At 38.7% G+C, this 16,701-nt stretch overlaps 1 protein-coding gene across 3 annotated transcripts in view; it reads left to right on the forward strand.

Moving 5' to 3' along the window:
• UBXN7 (UBX domain protein 7) overlaps positions 1-16,701 on the forward strand; it is a 70,359-nt gene that overhangs the window by 12,234 nt on the left and 41,424 nt on the right. For 2 of the 3 annotated variants that reach the window (XM_036242571.1, XM_036242572.1), the window contains exons 2-3: positions 7,879-8,026; positions 12,041-12,108. In XM_036242571.1, coding sequence (XP_036098464.1) covers positions 7,879-8,026; positions 12,041-12,108 — 216 coding nt within the window. Of the gene's footprint in view, positions 1-1,395; positions 1,482-7,878; positions 8,027-12,040; positions 12,109-16,701 lie in introns of those variants that run through there. The other variant, XM_036242573.1, reaches the window with a different exon arrangement.

A 16,701-nucleotide genomic window follows, 5' to 3' on the forward strand; every position in this document is an offset into this window, starting at 1 on the left:
AAAAATAAAACAGTTATTTTACCAGCAAAAATGGGTTTATTCAAGAACATTAGAGACTTGCAATTTGGGACAAATAAGCTATAGCAAAAGTCAACAGGCAAGTGCAACAGAGAGGAAAGTTATTTTATGGAGAAAAAGGAGAAAGTTGAGAGGGGTTGTTTTGAAAGTCCATTGGAGAAAAGCAATAAATCAGTCAGGGTGATAACAGTTCAAGGACATGAAGGTTTTTTGTTGTCAGAGTTGCTGTGGTAACCGATTTCTTATAGAAGATGTATTGTACACGTTTTCCTTTTGAGGCCTATACTCTATTTTTTCCTTTTGAAGATATCTTTTATTGGAGTCTATAATTGACAATTATTCCTGTAATTGACATTGAGTGGTGTACTGTGTGAGAGTTCCCCTCTTCTGGCCTCAATTCCATTTTAGTGATTTCCCTTTATTAATTTTTACACCCTCAAAAAGTTGCATTTGTTATTGAGATTTCATTTCTTTAAAGCATGTTTTCTAATGTTGAGAATGTAAATTTGTATATACTGGAACTTGAGAACTTTTTGTTCACCTTGACTGAGAACTTAGATAATCAGCATGAGAAAAGTGAGAACTGGGCCAGTTCAGTGAGTTTTTGTGTTTGTTTTTTTAAATATGTTTTATTGATATTTTAAAGAGAGAGGAAGAGAGAGAGAGATAGAAACATTGATGTGAGGGAGAAACATCAATCAGCTGCCTCCTGCACACCCCCTACTGGGGATGGAGCTCAAAACTTGGGCATATGCCTTGACCGAAAATCAAATCAGGACCTCTCAGTTCATGGGATGACAATCAATCCACTGAGCCACACCGACTGGGCTGTTACTGTTTTGTTTTTTTTTTTACAAAGATTTAAAATTGATATTTAGAGAGAAAGGGAGGAAGAGGCAGAGAGAAACATCGACGTGAGAGTGAAACATCAGTGGCTGCCTCCTGCATGCCCCCACTGGGATTAAGCTGCTATCTGGGCATGTGTCCTGACTAGGAATCGAACCAGCAACCTTTCATTGCATGGGACAACACCCAGCCAACTAGCCATACTGGGTAGGGCACATGTTTTAAAGTTTGTAAGATAGGAAAGGTAGCCCTGGCTGGTTTGTCTTAGCGGTTGGAGCATCGGCCTGCGGTCCAGAGACACCCGGGTTCGGTTCCCACTAAGGGCACGTACCTCCGTTGCGGTTTGTCCCCAGTCCTGGTTGGGTTGTGTGGGTGGCAGCCACTTGATGTGTCCCTTTCACGTAAATGTTTCTCTCTCTCTCTCTCTCTCTCTCTTCCTCCCACTCTATCTGAACAAAAGATGGAAATATGTCCTTGGGTGAGGATTAAAAAAAAGATAGCAAAGGTAGCAGAGACCAGAAGATAGAGATTAAGACCACCATAGAAAAGGGTATATCCCTTAACTTATCTACTTCAGGGTGAAGAGGAAGGAGGAAGGTCTAAAACTTAGCAGAAAGGTGAGTATTTGGTGTGTAATCAAGAGAAAGGAGGAGACTAATATCACTACCCATATCATGCAAAGGCATGGCATTGTAAAGTACCACCAAGGGATCTGCCTACATTGCTTAGACTTGTGTAGCTGGGGGTGGGGAATGGGATAGAAGTGAGATGAGAGCATAGGGATATAAACGGAGCATTAAATAGCGGCCAAATCTTGGATGCAGCTCAAGAGGGATGGAAACTTTTCCATCAGCAATGCGGAACTGTTGAACAAGGGAGACAATTAAATTTACATTATTTTCCAGTGTTAGAAAGTATATCAAAGTAAACACAACCAAGAGTGGAGAGATGCAATACTTCATGTAAAGATGTTGAAAGCTTGAACCAAGACTATAGCAATGGACATAAAAAGGACAGAATGTATAGGATTAGATGGAAAGTATAGGATTTGTTGGTTGACTGATGGGATGTTTGCAGTTGAATGAGAGAAAAGAGTTGAAAGAGATTCTCAAATTTTAGTAATATATGTAGCCACTTTAAAGAAAAAAAATTCCTGGTCCTTTGTAACTTAAATGACTATATATACCCAGATATAGGGCAAGCCCCAAATAAAGGCAATTCTGTATTTGTCTAGTTTCCTAAAAATATTTTTTGGCTACTCTGGCCGGTTTGGCTCAGCGTTTAGAGCGTCGACCTGTGGTCCAGAGAGACCTGGGTTCGGTTCCCGCTAAGGGCACTTACCTTGGTTGCAGTTTATCCCCGGCCCTGGTTGGGTTGTGTGGGTGGCAGCCACTCGATGTGTCCCTTTCACGTCGATGTTTCTCTCCTCTCTCTCTCTCTCTCTCTCTTCCTCTCTTTCCCTCCTATGTATCTGAACAAAAAATGGAAAAATGTCCTCAGGTGAGGATAAAAAAATACACACACACACACACACACACACACACAGACACATAATATATTTTTGGCCAATACAAATAATGTAAATTTCTTGAGATTTAAGTGAAATGATCAGATACTTTTTATGTAATTTTTTTATTGAATTAACATTAAATCATAATATTGTATATTAATGCCTTTTTCCACTTATGTTTCATGAAATAATTTTGTCAGCTATCAGACAAAGCTGTAGCTCCTCTCCGTCATCTGACATTTTTTTGGAGCATGTGATTTTCACTTTACATTGAGATACAGCACTTTTAAAATTTGTATGTGATGCTCTCATTGGAAATTTTATCTTAACTCCATTTATCCTAAGTACCCATTTGCGGTTTGTGATTTCCACAGTGTAACTATATTGCTTTATACATGAAATTTAAAATATGAATATATGCACACAGTATGAAATTCAAAGGATATAGAAGAGTTGTTTTGGCTCAAGCCTGGCTCTTCCTGGTGTGATAAGTGGTGAGCTGCAGTACTTTGAAGTAGCTAGCTCTAAGTCAGTTTATTCGACATTGATCACATGCAAGCAAACGTGCTAGATGTTGGGGATACCAAGACAAAACCAATCCCTGTGCTCAAGAAGCTTTTCTTTCGGAGGCGCCAGAAAGTCAACCAACATTTATTGCTTGGTAGTATATCCATGGATGTTCTATTATAGAGGGTGTCAGAGGGATAGGAGTGGGGAAGTAGGGTAGAGAATGATTAGCACACAAATTGATACAGTAACACTTAGGATGGTTCTTGAGCGTGCATGAACCAGATGAAGTAGGAGAGAGGGATGAGGAGGATATGGATATGGCAAGCATGTTATTCAGTATACTGAATTGTGAGGCAAAGCCAGAGAAATAAACTGAGACCTGATCACAAAGTACTTTCCAGATTAAAAGGACTTTGTAGATGTCAGAAAGTCATTAAAGAATTTAAATTGGACCCTGGCCAATTTGGTTCAGCAGTTAGAGTGTCCACCCGTGGACCAGAGAGTCCCAGGTACGGTTTCCGCTAAGGGCGCATACCTCGGTTGCACTTGGTCCCTGGCCCCGGTTGGGGTTGTGTGTGGCAGCCAGTCGTGTCTCTTTCACGTTGGTGTTTCTCTCTCTCTCTTTCCCCTTCTCTCCCTTCTGCTCTATCTGAAAATAACCCCCCCCCCAAAAAAAATTTAAATTGGGGTGTGATACAGTCATACTTGTATTTTGGAACATAACTTCAGCAGCCAGGTAGAAGAGAGAATGATGATCAGTTAGGAGCCTGTTGTGGTAATCCAAATAAGAAGTATTAAGGGCTTGCTTTAAAACCTTAAGATAGTGAAAAAAGAAAGACAAGAAAAAGAAATAAAGCTTTAGAGATAGTAGAGAAAAACACATGACAGATACTAAGAGTAGAGTCAGCACTTTCCTTTCTTGCAGTAGGGCTAAACTAGAGAGATATGGATAACCCTCCTGCTGAGAAAAAAATGTGTACTTTAAAAGATCTTTCAGAATGTGTCATTGGCCTGGCAAGAAAGTAAGGTACACAGAAACTAAAATGAAATGAAATTGGGAATGCAGATGTTAGCTAGATTTAAAGCAAGACTTCATCCTGGTGGAAACTGCTCAAACTGATTGGCATTGACCTCTTCCCCCCCCCCCCCCCCCCACTCAAGGACATTTTTCATTCATCTTCAGATAGAGCAGGAGGGAGAGAGGGAGGAAGAGAGAATCATTGATGTGAGAGAGACACATCAACTGGTTGCCACCCAAACAACCCCAACCGGGGCCAGAGACAAATGCAACTGAAGTACCTGCCCTCAGCAGGAACTGAACCTGGGTCTCTCCAGTCCACGGGCTGATGCTCTGACCGCTGAGCCAAACCGGCCAGGGCTGCATTGACCTCTTTTGATAGGGCACAGGAAATAGGAAACAAAGCCTGTGGCCTTCCTAAGTAGAGGAGTCTGAAAGAAGACCTCTGCCCCTTTGAGACTTTATTGTTTCAACCTTGGTAGTTGCAGAGTGACAAGGGATATCTAAACTGAGAATTTATAACAGTGGTACACACAGGGTCACATTTTCCATGTGGTCTTTATAAAACCAAGTCAAGAACATATTTGAGCCTGCTGGTGTGGCTCAGTTGGTTGAGTGTTGTCCCATGCACCAAGAAGTCACTGGTTTGATTTCTCGTCAGGGCACGTGCCCAGGTTACAGGCTCCATCCCCAGTAGGGGGTGTGCAGGAGGCAGCCGATCGATGTTTCTCTCCTTCATCAGTGTTTCTCTCTCCCTCTCCTTCCTTCTCTCTCTAAACCAATAAAAACATATTTAAGCCCTGGCCGGTTTGGCTCAGCGGTTGAGTATCGGCCTGCGGTACAGAGAGACCCGGGTTCGGTTTCCGCTAAGGGCACGTTCCTCAGTTGCAGTTTGTCCCCGGCCCTGGTTGGTCGTGCGGGTGGCAGCCACTCGATGTGTCCCTTCACATCGATGTTTCTCTCTCTCTCTCTTCCTCTCTCTCCCTCCCACTCTATCTGAACAAAAAATGGAAAAATGTCCTCGGGTGAGGATAAAAACAAAACAACAAAAAAAAAACATATTTAAAAAAAATAATGTTTTTGAAGTTGCCCTTGTTTGGTAGTGCCCACAGGTGCCTTACAAAATCTATCAAATCATATCCTCTTAGGAGGAGTGTACCTTAAACCCAAGCTTTAAAAATCTACAGGTTAAAATTTCAAGGCACATGAAATCTCAGTGAAAAAAAAAAAGGCCCAAAATCCACAAAAACCATGGCACAGTAAAGCAAGAGCTAGTAGAAACAAGATAGTGACCACCTAGAGACTGCAGACAGTTTATATTTTGTCTTAGTAACTCCAGTAAGCTTAATTAATATTGACATAAGAGTATGAAGTAAGGCTCTCTAAAACATGAATGAGCAGATTAGGAAAAAATTAAAAAACAGACCTTCTAATTATAAAAAATGAACTGACATTAAAATCTCAATGAGCAGGTAAAAAATATTAGCATAGCCTAGAGTGAAGAGTTGTAACATAGATTTAATTGGTTCCAGAAGGAAATAAGTGTGACTGGAGGAGTAAGGTAATTGTTAAGGAGAAATGTCTGAGAATTTTTCAGAATCAATAAAAGATAACAGTTTTTATATATGGTGGAAATCCAGGGAATCCCAAGGAGGACAAATAAAATAAGCCCTGACAAATTAGAGTAAAACCACAGAAGACCAAAGACAGAGAAGATCTTAAAAGCAACTGAAGAGAAACAATAGATTGCTATACAGATGTTTTTCTTTAGCAACTGATTTCCCATTAGCAACAACAGAAGCCAGAGGGCATTGGAATGCTGTCTTTAGTGTACTGAGAGAGAATAGCTGTTAGCCTTAAGAAAGTAGAACACATATTCAGTAAAACTGTCTTTCAGCAATGACAGCAAAATAAAGACATTTTCAGACCCTCTCCTTCCTCTTCACACACAACCAGCAGACCTCACTGAAGTAAACTACAAAGGACATCATTCAGGTAGAAGGAAAGTCATCCCAAAGGAAAGCCTGAGAGATACTTTTTAATGACCACAGAATGTTTAATCAGATAGATTCTTAATATGTCTTTTAACTAGAAGCCCAACTTACTGGGTCAAAAAAGGAACTAGTATTTTTTATGTTTCATGATACATGTTGTACAATTGTTTTCCTAAAGGGCTTTACTAATTTATATTGCATCTAACAGACTGCTGGCTTTACAAATAAGTAAGTATGATAGGGCCAGTTTTAAATGATGACAATTGACATTTCATACTAGGTTTTGACTTAGTTATATCTTTGACAAAAATGTTCTATCTCATTTCTCTCCCACTGTTATGAAAAATGCTTTATTTTTTAATAGAAATGAAATACTGTTGGCCAGAGCATCGTCTCATGCACCAAATGGTTGTGGGTTTGATCCCAGGTCAAGGCATGTATGGGAGACAATCAATTGATGTTTTTCTCTCTCTCTCTCCCTCCCACTCTCCCCCGCCTCTGAAATGAATAAAAACATATCCTTGGGTGAAGATGAAAAACAAAAAACTAAAAATGAAATACTAACGGAAATGCATTCTTTCTAACAATTTCCAACTTTCTAGAGTATAGTCTTTGGTTTTTCTTTATCTTTTTCGGTTTGTTAACAAATATATAGTTGGTTCATTTATTTTTATTTTAGAGAGAGAGGAAGGGAGAAGTAGAGACAGATGGAAACATCGATAGGCGAGAACATTGATTGGCCACCTTCTGCATGGCCCCCACTGGGGATCAGACCCACAACCTGGGCGTGTGCCCTGATTGGTAATTGAACCGGCAATCTCTTGGTGCATGGGTTGATGCACAACCACTGAGCCACACTGGTTGGTCCATTTAAAGAAATGTCAGATAAATACTTTATTTAGTTTTTGTTTTATTGTGAAAGCTATTTTAATGCTTTTATTTTCCTTTCTAGCTCTATATGTCACACTAACAACTGTAGAAATTTTTAAATTATTTTTTATTCTCACAAGAGGACATTTTTGCATTTATCTTCAGATAGAGTAGGAGGGAGAGCATGAGGAAGAGAGAGAAACATCGATGTGAGAGAGACACATTGACTGGTTGCCACCCACAGGACCCCAACCAGGACCAGGGACAGACTGCAACTGAGGTGCGTGCCCTTAGAGGGAACCAAACCTGGGACTCTCCGGTCTATGGGCCGACGCTCTAACCGCTGAGCCAAACCCGCCAGGGCTACAAGTTTATTATTTTATTTTGAGAGAATGTTTTTAAAAATTTTTTTTTCTCTTTATTGATTTTAGGGAGAGGAAGTGAGAGGGAGAGAGATAGAAACATTGATGAGAGAGAGCATCAATTGGCCACCTCCTGCATGCCCCCCACTGGGGATAGGTCCCACAACCTGGGCATGTGTCCTGACCAGTAATCGAACTAGTGACCTCTTGGTGCATGGGTCGACGCTCAACCACTGAGCCACATCAGCCAGATGAGAGAATGTTTATTAAAGCTGGGACAATGAAACAAGGAAGGACTTAGGATAGAAAAAGCAACAGGAGAGAACCTAGGCGGGGCTGCTTTGGCTCTCTATAAATGTTGTAGAAAAGAAATGAGCATAGGTGGGGCTGCTTTGACTCACTGGAAAGTTAGAGAAAAGGGCTTTGGAGACAGGTTCAGAGAATTAGAGAGGGGGCGGTGGATACAAGCTACTGCTCCATGGTTGCAAGTCTTGTAGGGACTCTTGGAGTTTGGGAAATGTATAGCTGTGAAGAAGAAGTGGTGGTGGGGGGTGGGGGGGCACGGGCAAGCTCCTGAGCAGGAGAGGGTGCCTACAGTGTAGAAGTTTAAACAGGTTTTTTGTGTGGGTTTTTTTTGAGTTATTCATTCTTTAAGGGAAAATGTACTATTAATTTGCTTGAGAATTCTGTATTCTAAGAACTGAATAAGGTGCCTTTTTTTTAACCTTTAACCTCTTTCTGCTATTTCAGGTGCAAGTGAAAGTGTAGGGAAACATATGCTTGAAGCCTGCAACAATAATCTGGAGATGGCAGTCACAATGTTTTTGGATGGTGGTGGAATCGCTGAAGAGCCCAGTACCAGTTCAGCAAGTGTCTCCACTGTTAGACCACACACAGAGTATGAATTTATTATTTCTTGTTAGGAGCAAACCACCTGCCTAAATTGAGTAATTGCATTTTTATCAAGTTAATTATCTGTTTTTGAAAAAAATTGTAAGTTGGAAGCATCTGAAAAACTGTCAAATAGAAATTTTTATACTTATATACTTTAAATTCTCTAAACCACTGTCATGTCTATTATTTAGAACCCAGTAGGATGGCATTATTATCCAGATTTTACAGCTGAGGAAGCAGAGGCTTAGGCATTTTCCTAAGCTACACAGCAGTTAAGTAACAGATATGGAAGTAAAGCCCAATAAAGTTCAGATTTCACAATTTTAGTTTCTTACATTGTCCTAGGAAAGTTTTGAGCTGCCATGAAAATATTTTGAAAAATAATTCTAGTCTTTTATACCTTAAATAGTTACATGTAGTTAATTATTAGAAGCACCTTTAATATATAGACCCATACTCTATAAAGAATAGTAATAAATGGTAAACAGGTTTATTCTTTTTTGCTTTTTACATTTGATACCAATGAGACTTTGAAAATGAATACCTTTTGGGCAAAATTCCAATAGTCTTTGGAAAATAATATAAATAAACTTTACTCAAGGGAAAACCATTGACTGTTTTTTTAATCCTCACCTGAAGATATTTTTACATTTATCTTCAGACACAGTGGGAGGATGGGGGGGCGGGGGACAGAAACATTGATGTGAGAGAGACACCTCGATTGGCTGCCACCTGCACGACCCCAACTGGGGCTGGGACAAACCGCAACTGAGGTACATGCCCTTGGCCGGAATCGAACCCGGGACTCTCTGATCCGCAGGCTGGTGCTCTAACCACTGAGCAAACAACCAGGGCCATTGATTTTTTTTTAAAACAATTTAAAAGATTCTTAAATAAGACTTTAATACCCATAGTCCTTTATAACTCAATGTTTATAACGTGAGATTAAAAAATAGAGGAATCCCCTTAAATATGGATAGTCAGAAGACATGGATTTTATTTTTACTAAATTAGACATAGATTTAAAAGGCCAAATAACATTCAGGACATTCTCACCTCTTTTATTGATATAGTTTTAGATGCTAGAGTAATATTTTTTCTACATGAAGCATGAACTTGTAGATCATTGTAAATATATATATTTATTTTTTAATCCTCACCTGAGGACATTTCTGCATTTATCTTCAGATAGAGCAGGACGGATGGAGGGAGGAAGACAGAGAGAGAGAGACATCTATGTGAGAGAGACACATTGACTGCTTGCCACCCACATGACCCCAACTGGGGCCAAGGACAAACTGCAACCAAGGTACGTGCCCTTAGAGGGGACTGAACCCAGGACTCTGGTCCGTGGGCCAACGCTCTAACTGCTGAGCCAAACCGGCAAGGGCAGTCATTGTTAGTATTTTGTAAAGTTTTTTCCCTCTCAATGTTGGCCATATTTCAGATGTGATATCCCATTCTCTCTCAACATAGCATGTAAATCATCAATATATAAACATGATTTAGTTTACAGAAACTTGAATAACAGTTATTCACAGCAGATTTGGGAAAATATTTGTCCTCACTATATAAACATGTTTTCTTAATTGTGTTTAAAAATAGTTTTGAGCCTCAGCCAGTTTGGCTCAGCGGTTGGAGTGTTGGCCTGCGGTCTGGAGAGACCCGGGCTTGGTTCCTGCTAGGGGCATGTACCTCGGTTGCAGTTTGTCCCCAGCCCTGGTTGGGTCGTGTGGGAGGCAGCCACTCGATGTGTCCCTTTCACATTGATGTTTCTCTCTCTCTCTCTCTATAAAAAAAAATGGAAAAATGTCCTCGAGTGAGGATTAAAAAAAAAAGGAAAATAGTTTTGATAAATGAATGTCTTTCCTTACTGAATTACATTATAATTTGACTTAGATTATTTGTAATGCTAATTGGTTAACATTTGATAGTGGCTTCTAATTCCTAAACTGTAATTTTTTGCTCTTTACAGTTCACCTTTTTCTGTTCCATTCCTTCATCTTGTTAGGTAGTTAACAGTCTTGAAGCACATGCCCACAAATATGTAGTAATTAAGTCTTTCTGTATAGGGACTACTGATTGAGATACTTTTATATATATGTAAAAGTGAGATGTGCTAACAATGGAAAGATTTATTTAGGTAAAAGATAATGTTTTAAATTATTAGTTTTCTTAAGATAATGACCTATTTTTCTTTGATGAAAGAGGATTAATAGAGCTTCCTCACCCTGGCCAGTTTGGTTAAGCAGTGTCGGACCTGGGACCAAAGAGTTGCGAGTTCCATCCTGGTCAAGGGCATGTACATCTGTTGTGGTTTGGTCCCTGGCTCTGGTCAGGGTCATGTGGGAGGCAACCAGTCGATATGTCCCTCTCACGTCAATGTTTTTCTCTCTTTCCTTTTCTCTCTCTTTCCTCTCCCTCCCACTCTATCTGAAGATAAGTAGGAAAAAAAAAATATCCTTGGGTGAGGATTAAAAAAAAAAATAGAGCTTCCTCTTACAGACACATTGTTCCTTCAGATTATTGAAATTCTGTGTGAGCAGTGACTGATATCCAATAGGAAAGAGTTTTTAACGTAATTCTGAATTATCCTTTATTCAGTCATTTGGCTTATTGTATATTTCTTTGTCTAGTTATTTGATTATAGGATGTTCTTGTTGACAAATGAATGTTCGTACTTTATTTCATAAAGTCTGTTTTAGATTTTCAATTCTTACCTATCAAAAACAAGGTCTTGCCCTGGCCAGTGTGGTTCAGCGGTTAGAGCGTCGGCCTGCGGTCCTGAGAGACCCGGGTTCGGTTCCCGCTAAGGGCACGTACCTCAGTTGCAGTTTGTCCCCGGCCCTGGTCGGTTGTGCGGGTGGCAGCCACTCGATGTGTTCCTTTCACATCGATGTTTCTCTCTCTCTCTCTGTTCCTCTCTCTCCCTCCCATTCTACCTGAACAAAAAATGGAAAAATATCCTCGGGTGAGGATAAAAAAAAAACAACAACCAGGTCTTCAGTTTAGTTATTACTATTAGAAACATCTGATTATAAGCAGGAAGATAATAAATTTGGAAGTACTATTTGCTATGATCATTAATCAGCAGAATTTAACATTTGAGTTAAAACTAAAATAAACTGATTTTTAAAGGAACATATACCATTTTTACAGTATATCTAAATGATTTTTTTAAATTGAAAGAGGTGGATTGTTAGAAAACCCTTTAGAGGTGAACTTTGAAGAGTTTATAGGCTTTTAAAAGATGAGTAATTACTTTTTCTGTTCTGTATATAGTAGGGTTTATTTAATAAATAATTCATGTGTTGACCATAACTAGCATAAAATTCACTGTAAGTTTGTTTGTTTATTTTACTATATCTGTGCAATTTAATTATTTATTTAATGTGGTAGTAATAGTGCTTTTATTAAGCCAATATTTTTCAATAAATAATTTGCCTGATTTTTCTTTTTTAATTCCTTCTCTTTGTTTGGGAAATAATTTAAGGTAAAGAACTTGAGAGGAAAGGGGAAATATTTTTATTTTTGTTTATTCTTTTTCTTTGTAAATCATTTGAGGTATCTGTGCCATGTACAATTGATCTCCATATGGAAACCATCTAACAGTCATCACTGTGGTTCCTAAAAGTCATTAAGACTGGTGTTCATTTTACTTATTAATTTGTTTATTTATTTTAATCCTCACCAAAGGATATTTCTCTATCTTCAGATACAGTGGGAGGGAGGGAGAAGGATAGAAAGGGGGAGAGAGAGGAACATCGACGTGAGAGGGACACATCGATCGGTTGCCTCCCACATGACCCCGACCAGGGCCAGGGATGAACCGCAACCGAGATATGTGCCCCTGGCCAGAATCTTGAACCTGAGACTCATTGGTCTGCAGGCCAGTGCTCTATCGCTGAGCCAAACTGGACAGGGTCATTTTACTTGTTAATTTGAATGGATTCACAATAGTTACAGGTAGCAAAAAGCTTTCATTTTGATGTTTTCCTATTTGTTTGTTTTTTAATAGAGAAGAAGTTCGTGCCCCAATTCCTCAAAAGCAGGAAATATTGGTGGAACCAGAACCTTTGTTTGGTGGTAAGTTCCCCTTTTTTTCCTTAGCTTTATTTGACTTTGTTGTTGTCTCTGGGATTTTAATGGAGCTATCAAAAGATGTAAAGCCTTGCTCAGATTGTTACTTCAAGTATAGAGTCAATTCTTATCTTATAACAGTGTACTCTCCACAGGAAAATTGCACAATTTATCATTCCAAGGAGTGAACCAGATTAAAAAGTTGATATTTGTTGCAGAAGGCCAAAGGGAGAAAAATTAGCAAAAAGAACTGCTGCCTTGTAATGGAAACCAATCAATCTATCATTAGATACTCTAGTTATTTTTGTATTCTGGATACCTACCTGCCTATCATAATTTTACTATCTTGATATGCCTTACTTTTACTCTTTATTAATTTCTAGACACACTATTTCTATTTTGAACAAAGGAGAAAGCGATACCTAATCCATGCAAAAAAAAAAAAAAAAAGTGATATCAATCTAGATGCACAGAGAAGATGGTAGAAAATAGGATATTTAATCAGATTTAATGAAAATTTAGTTTTAGTTTCATAAACACCTTTTGTGAGCCAAATATTTTAGGCATTAACAGGTATATTAAAAAGTAGAAGATGAAGTAATCTAGCTGGGCAGACAAATGCATAGAAATGTATATTGTCTATATTGAGAAGAGTAATGCAGAGAAATAGCGCTATGAAAAGTTTTATAGGTAAACTAGATTAAAGGAGAACAAATAACTTGTAAGACAGGGATGAAGAAAAGTACATAAACCATACCTTTTATTTTACTGAATTTACTGGGGTGACATTGGTTAATAAAAATATATAGTTTTGCACTGACCAGTTTGGCTCAGTGGTTGGAGTGTCAGCCCTCGGACCAAAGAGTGACGGTTTTGATTCCAGTCAAGGACAGATACCTCCTTGGTTGTCGTTTGGTTCCTGGCCCTGGCTGGTGTACAGGAGGCAACCGGTCAAAGTGTCTCTCTCACATCGATGTTTCTTTCTCTCTTTCTCTCTCCCCCCGCCTCCCTCTTCCCTCCCACTCTGAAAATAAAGGGAAAAAATATCCTTGGGTGAGGATTTAAAAAAACATATATATATAGGTTTCATGGGTACAGTTGTGTAATACTTCATCGATATATTGTATCGTGTGTTCACCACCCCAAGTCAAGTCTCCTTCCATCACCATTTATTCCCTCTTTACCCTCTCCTAACTACTCCCAACCCCCTTTCCCTTTGGTAATCATACTGTTGTTTATCTGTGAGGTCTTTGTTTTGTTTTTTGGTTTTTTTTTTCTCTTAATCCTTTCACCTTTTTTACCTAGCCCCCTCTCCCCTCCCCTCTGACAGTTGTCAGACTGTTCTCTGTATCTGTTAGTCTGTTTGTATTTTATTTGTTAGTTTTATATAAATTATTTGTGTGTTTTTTAAATATGTTTTTTATTGATTTTAGAGAGAAAGGAGGGAGAGGGCAAGAGAGAGAAACATTGATCAGTTGCCTCCTGTACAAACCCCATTGGGGATCGAGCCAGCAACGCAATCATGTACCCTGACCAAGAATCCATCCAGTGACCTTTTGGTGCATGAGATAATGCTCAACCAACTGAGCCAGTCTTTTGATTTGAAAATTTTAAAGATTGATCTTTAACTTAGGCTTTGGAGTTTACGATAGCAAGAAATAAAAGAATATACTGTTTAGATTCAGAAATAGAGATGGAAGTACTGTGGTTTAAGGAAAAGTTCTTGTCCAATTGTTTGAGCTAAACTAGCTGCTTTTTTCATGGGACATTATTTTTACTTGATAAATTGCTAACAAACTAGTCATTTTCCTTTAATTTAATTTCTTTATTGATTTTAGAGAGAGAGGAAGAGAAAGGGAGAGAGAGATAGAAACATTGATGAGAGAGAACATTGATTGGCCACCTCCTGCATGCCCCACACTGGGAATTTGGCCCACAACTTGGGCATGTGTCCTGACTGGGAGTTGAACCGGCAACCTCTTGGTGCATGAGTTGACTCTCAACCACTGAGCCACACCGGCTGGGCAATTTTATTTTTCAATTACACTTTACATTCAATATTATTTTGTATTAGTTTCAAGTGTACAGCTTAGTGTTTAGATAATTACATTCTTTACAAAGTGCTTCCCCCAGTATTTCCAGTACCCACCAGTACCACATACACAGTTATTATAATGTTATTGACTATAAACTCCATGTTGGATTTTATGTCCCTGTGACTATTTTGTAACTAAGTTGTACTTCTTAATCCCTTTACTTTTTCACCCAGTTTCCCAAACCCCTGCCCCTCTGGCAACCATCAGTCTTTTCTGTGTCTATGAGTCTGTTTTAATTTTGTTTGTTCATTTATTTTGTTTAGTTTTCATATATAAGTAAAATCATATGGTATTTGTCTTTCTCTGAGTTATTTCACTTAGCATAATACCCTATAGGCCCATCCATGCTGTCTCAACTGGTAAGATTTCATTCTTTTTTTATGACCAAGTTTTTTTTATATATATATATATATATGCATGCCACAGCATTTTTATTTACTTGTCTACTGATGGGTACTTGGGTTGTTTTCATATCTTGACTATTGTAAAGAGCTCTGCCATGAACATGGGAGTGCATATATTCTTTTTTTAAAATACGTTTTTATTGACTTTTAGAGAGTAAGGGAGAGGAAGAGAGAAAGAGAAACATTGATGTGAGAGCAGAACATCAGCTGGCTGCTTCCTGCATACCCTCCCACTGGGGATTGAGCCCGCAACCCAGGCATGTGCCCTGACCAGGAATTGAGCTAGCAGCCTTTTGATGTATGGAACAATGTCCAACCAAGCCACACCAGCGAGGGCAACACTTTTAATTTCTTGAAGAGCCTCTATACTGTTTTTCGTAGTGGTTGCACTAGTCTACGTTTCCACCAACAGTGCATGAAGGTTCCCTTTTCTCTACATCCTTGCCCACACTTGCAGTTTGTGGATTTATTGATGATAACCATTCTTCCAGGTGTGATGTGATATCTTATTATGGTTTCAATTTGCATTTCTCTGACAATTAGTGACATTAAACATCCTTTCATATTTCTATGGGTCATCTGTATGTCCTCTTTGGAGACATATCTATTCAGATCCTCTGCCCATTTTTTAATTGGATTGTTTATGTTTTTGGTGTTGAGTTGCATGAGTTCTTTATAAATTTTGGATATTAACCCCTTATCAGATGTACTATTGGCAGATATCTTCTCCCATTCAGTAGCTTGTCTTTTTGTTTTGTTGATGGTTTCCTTTGCTGTGTAAAATCTTTTTAGTTTGATATAGTCCCATTTATTTATTTTTTTCCTTTGGACAAATTATGGTTATTTAGATTTAGGCATTTGGCAGACATTTTTAAAAATATGAACGGAGCTTTTTTTGCTTCAAGGCAAAAAATTGGTACATTTGTTACCAGTGATTATTTTAAAAAGCTTTCAGGCAGAAATGAAATTTTAGAAATTTTATATCCATGATTGTAAGCTTAACGCCTCACTACTTAGAGACTTTCTGATGAGATTATTGGTGACATTAACAGATGGTGATTTTTAAAATATTGTCTGATGAAATAGTTAATATTTGAAATGTTTGCATAACTCAGTGAACAAATATTTTCAAAAGATCAAAGCATGACATTACAAAATTTTGCATAGGTAAAGATCTATTCATATTATAAGGTAGATTGTATATGTATATAGAGAGATTAGATATCTGTTGCTGTGTAACAAATTGCTCCAAAATATAGCATTCTGAAACAACAAACATTTGTTATTTCTCTTTTCTGGGTTAGGAATCCAGGTATGGCTTAGCCAGGCGCCTTTGGTTAGGGTCTTTCATAAAGGTACAATCAAGGTCTATCAGTCAGGGCTACAGTTATCTCATAATCTCATAGCTTGAATAGAAAAGAATCTCTCTTTTTTTTAAAAATGTTTTTTCTTTACTGATTTTAGAGAGAGATAAAAACATCAATGAGAGAGAACATCAATTGGCCGCCTCCTGCATGACCCCAACTGGGGACTTGGCCCACAACTTGGGCATGTGCCCTGACCAGGAATTGAACCATGATCTCTTGGTGCATGGGTTGATGCTCAACCACTGAGCCACACCAGCCGGGCAGGATCTTTCTTTTTGAGCCCATTCATGTGGCTGTTATTTGATTGGCAATATCGAGTCTCTACCACAGAGCAAATGAGAGAGTCAGAGAGAGCATCACAAGGTGGAATGCCTACCATCTTTTTAAATCTAATCTTGGAAGTGACATGCCATCCAATCCTAGTGACTACCACATTCTATTCAATTCTGCCTATACTCAGGATATTCACACACACGTTAAGAATATTGGGAGATAGAGATAATTGAGGGCAGTCTTAGAAACTGCCTACCCCATAGACCTATGGATTTTAATGGAGTGGAGTATGAAAAGCTCATTAAGATTTCAGATTCCACATTGCAACTAATCTCTAAGAAACTACCACTGGTTGAATTTTGGTGTAGTATCGGAGGAGAATATTCACAATTATCTTAAAACACTATTAAAGCCCTGACCGGTTTGGCTCAGCGGTTAGAGCGTCCCTGCAGTCCGAAG

Source organism: Molossus molossus, unplaced genomic scaffold (assembly GCF_014108415.1).
Source record: "Molossus molossus isolate mMolMol1 unplaced genomic scaffold, mMolMol1.p scaffold_m16_p_5, whole genome shotgun sequence".
Classification (NCBI taxonomy): Eukaryota; Metazoa; Chordata; class Mammalia; order Chiroptera; family Molossidae; genus Molossus; species Molossus molossus.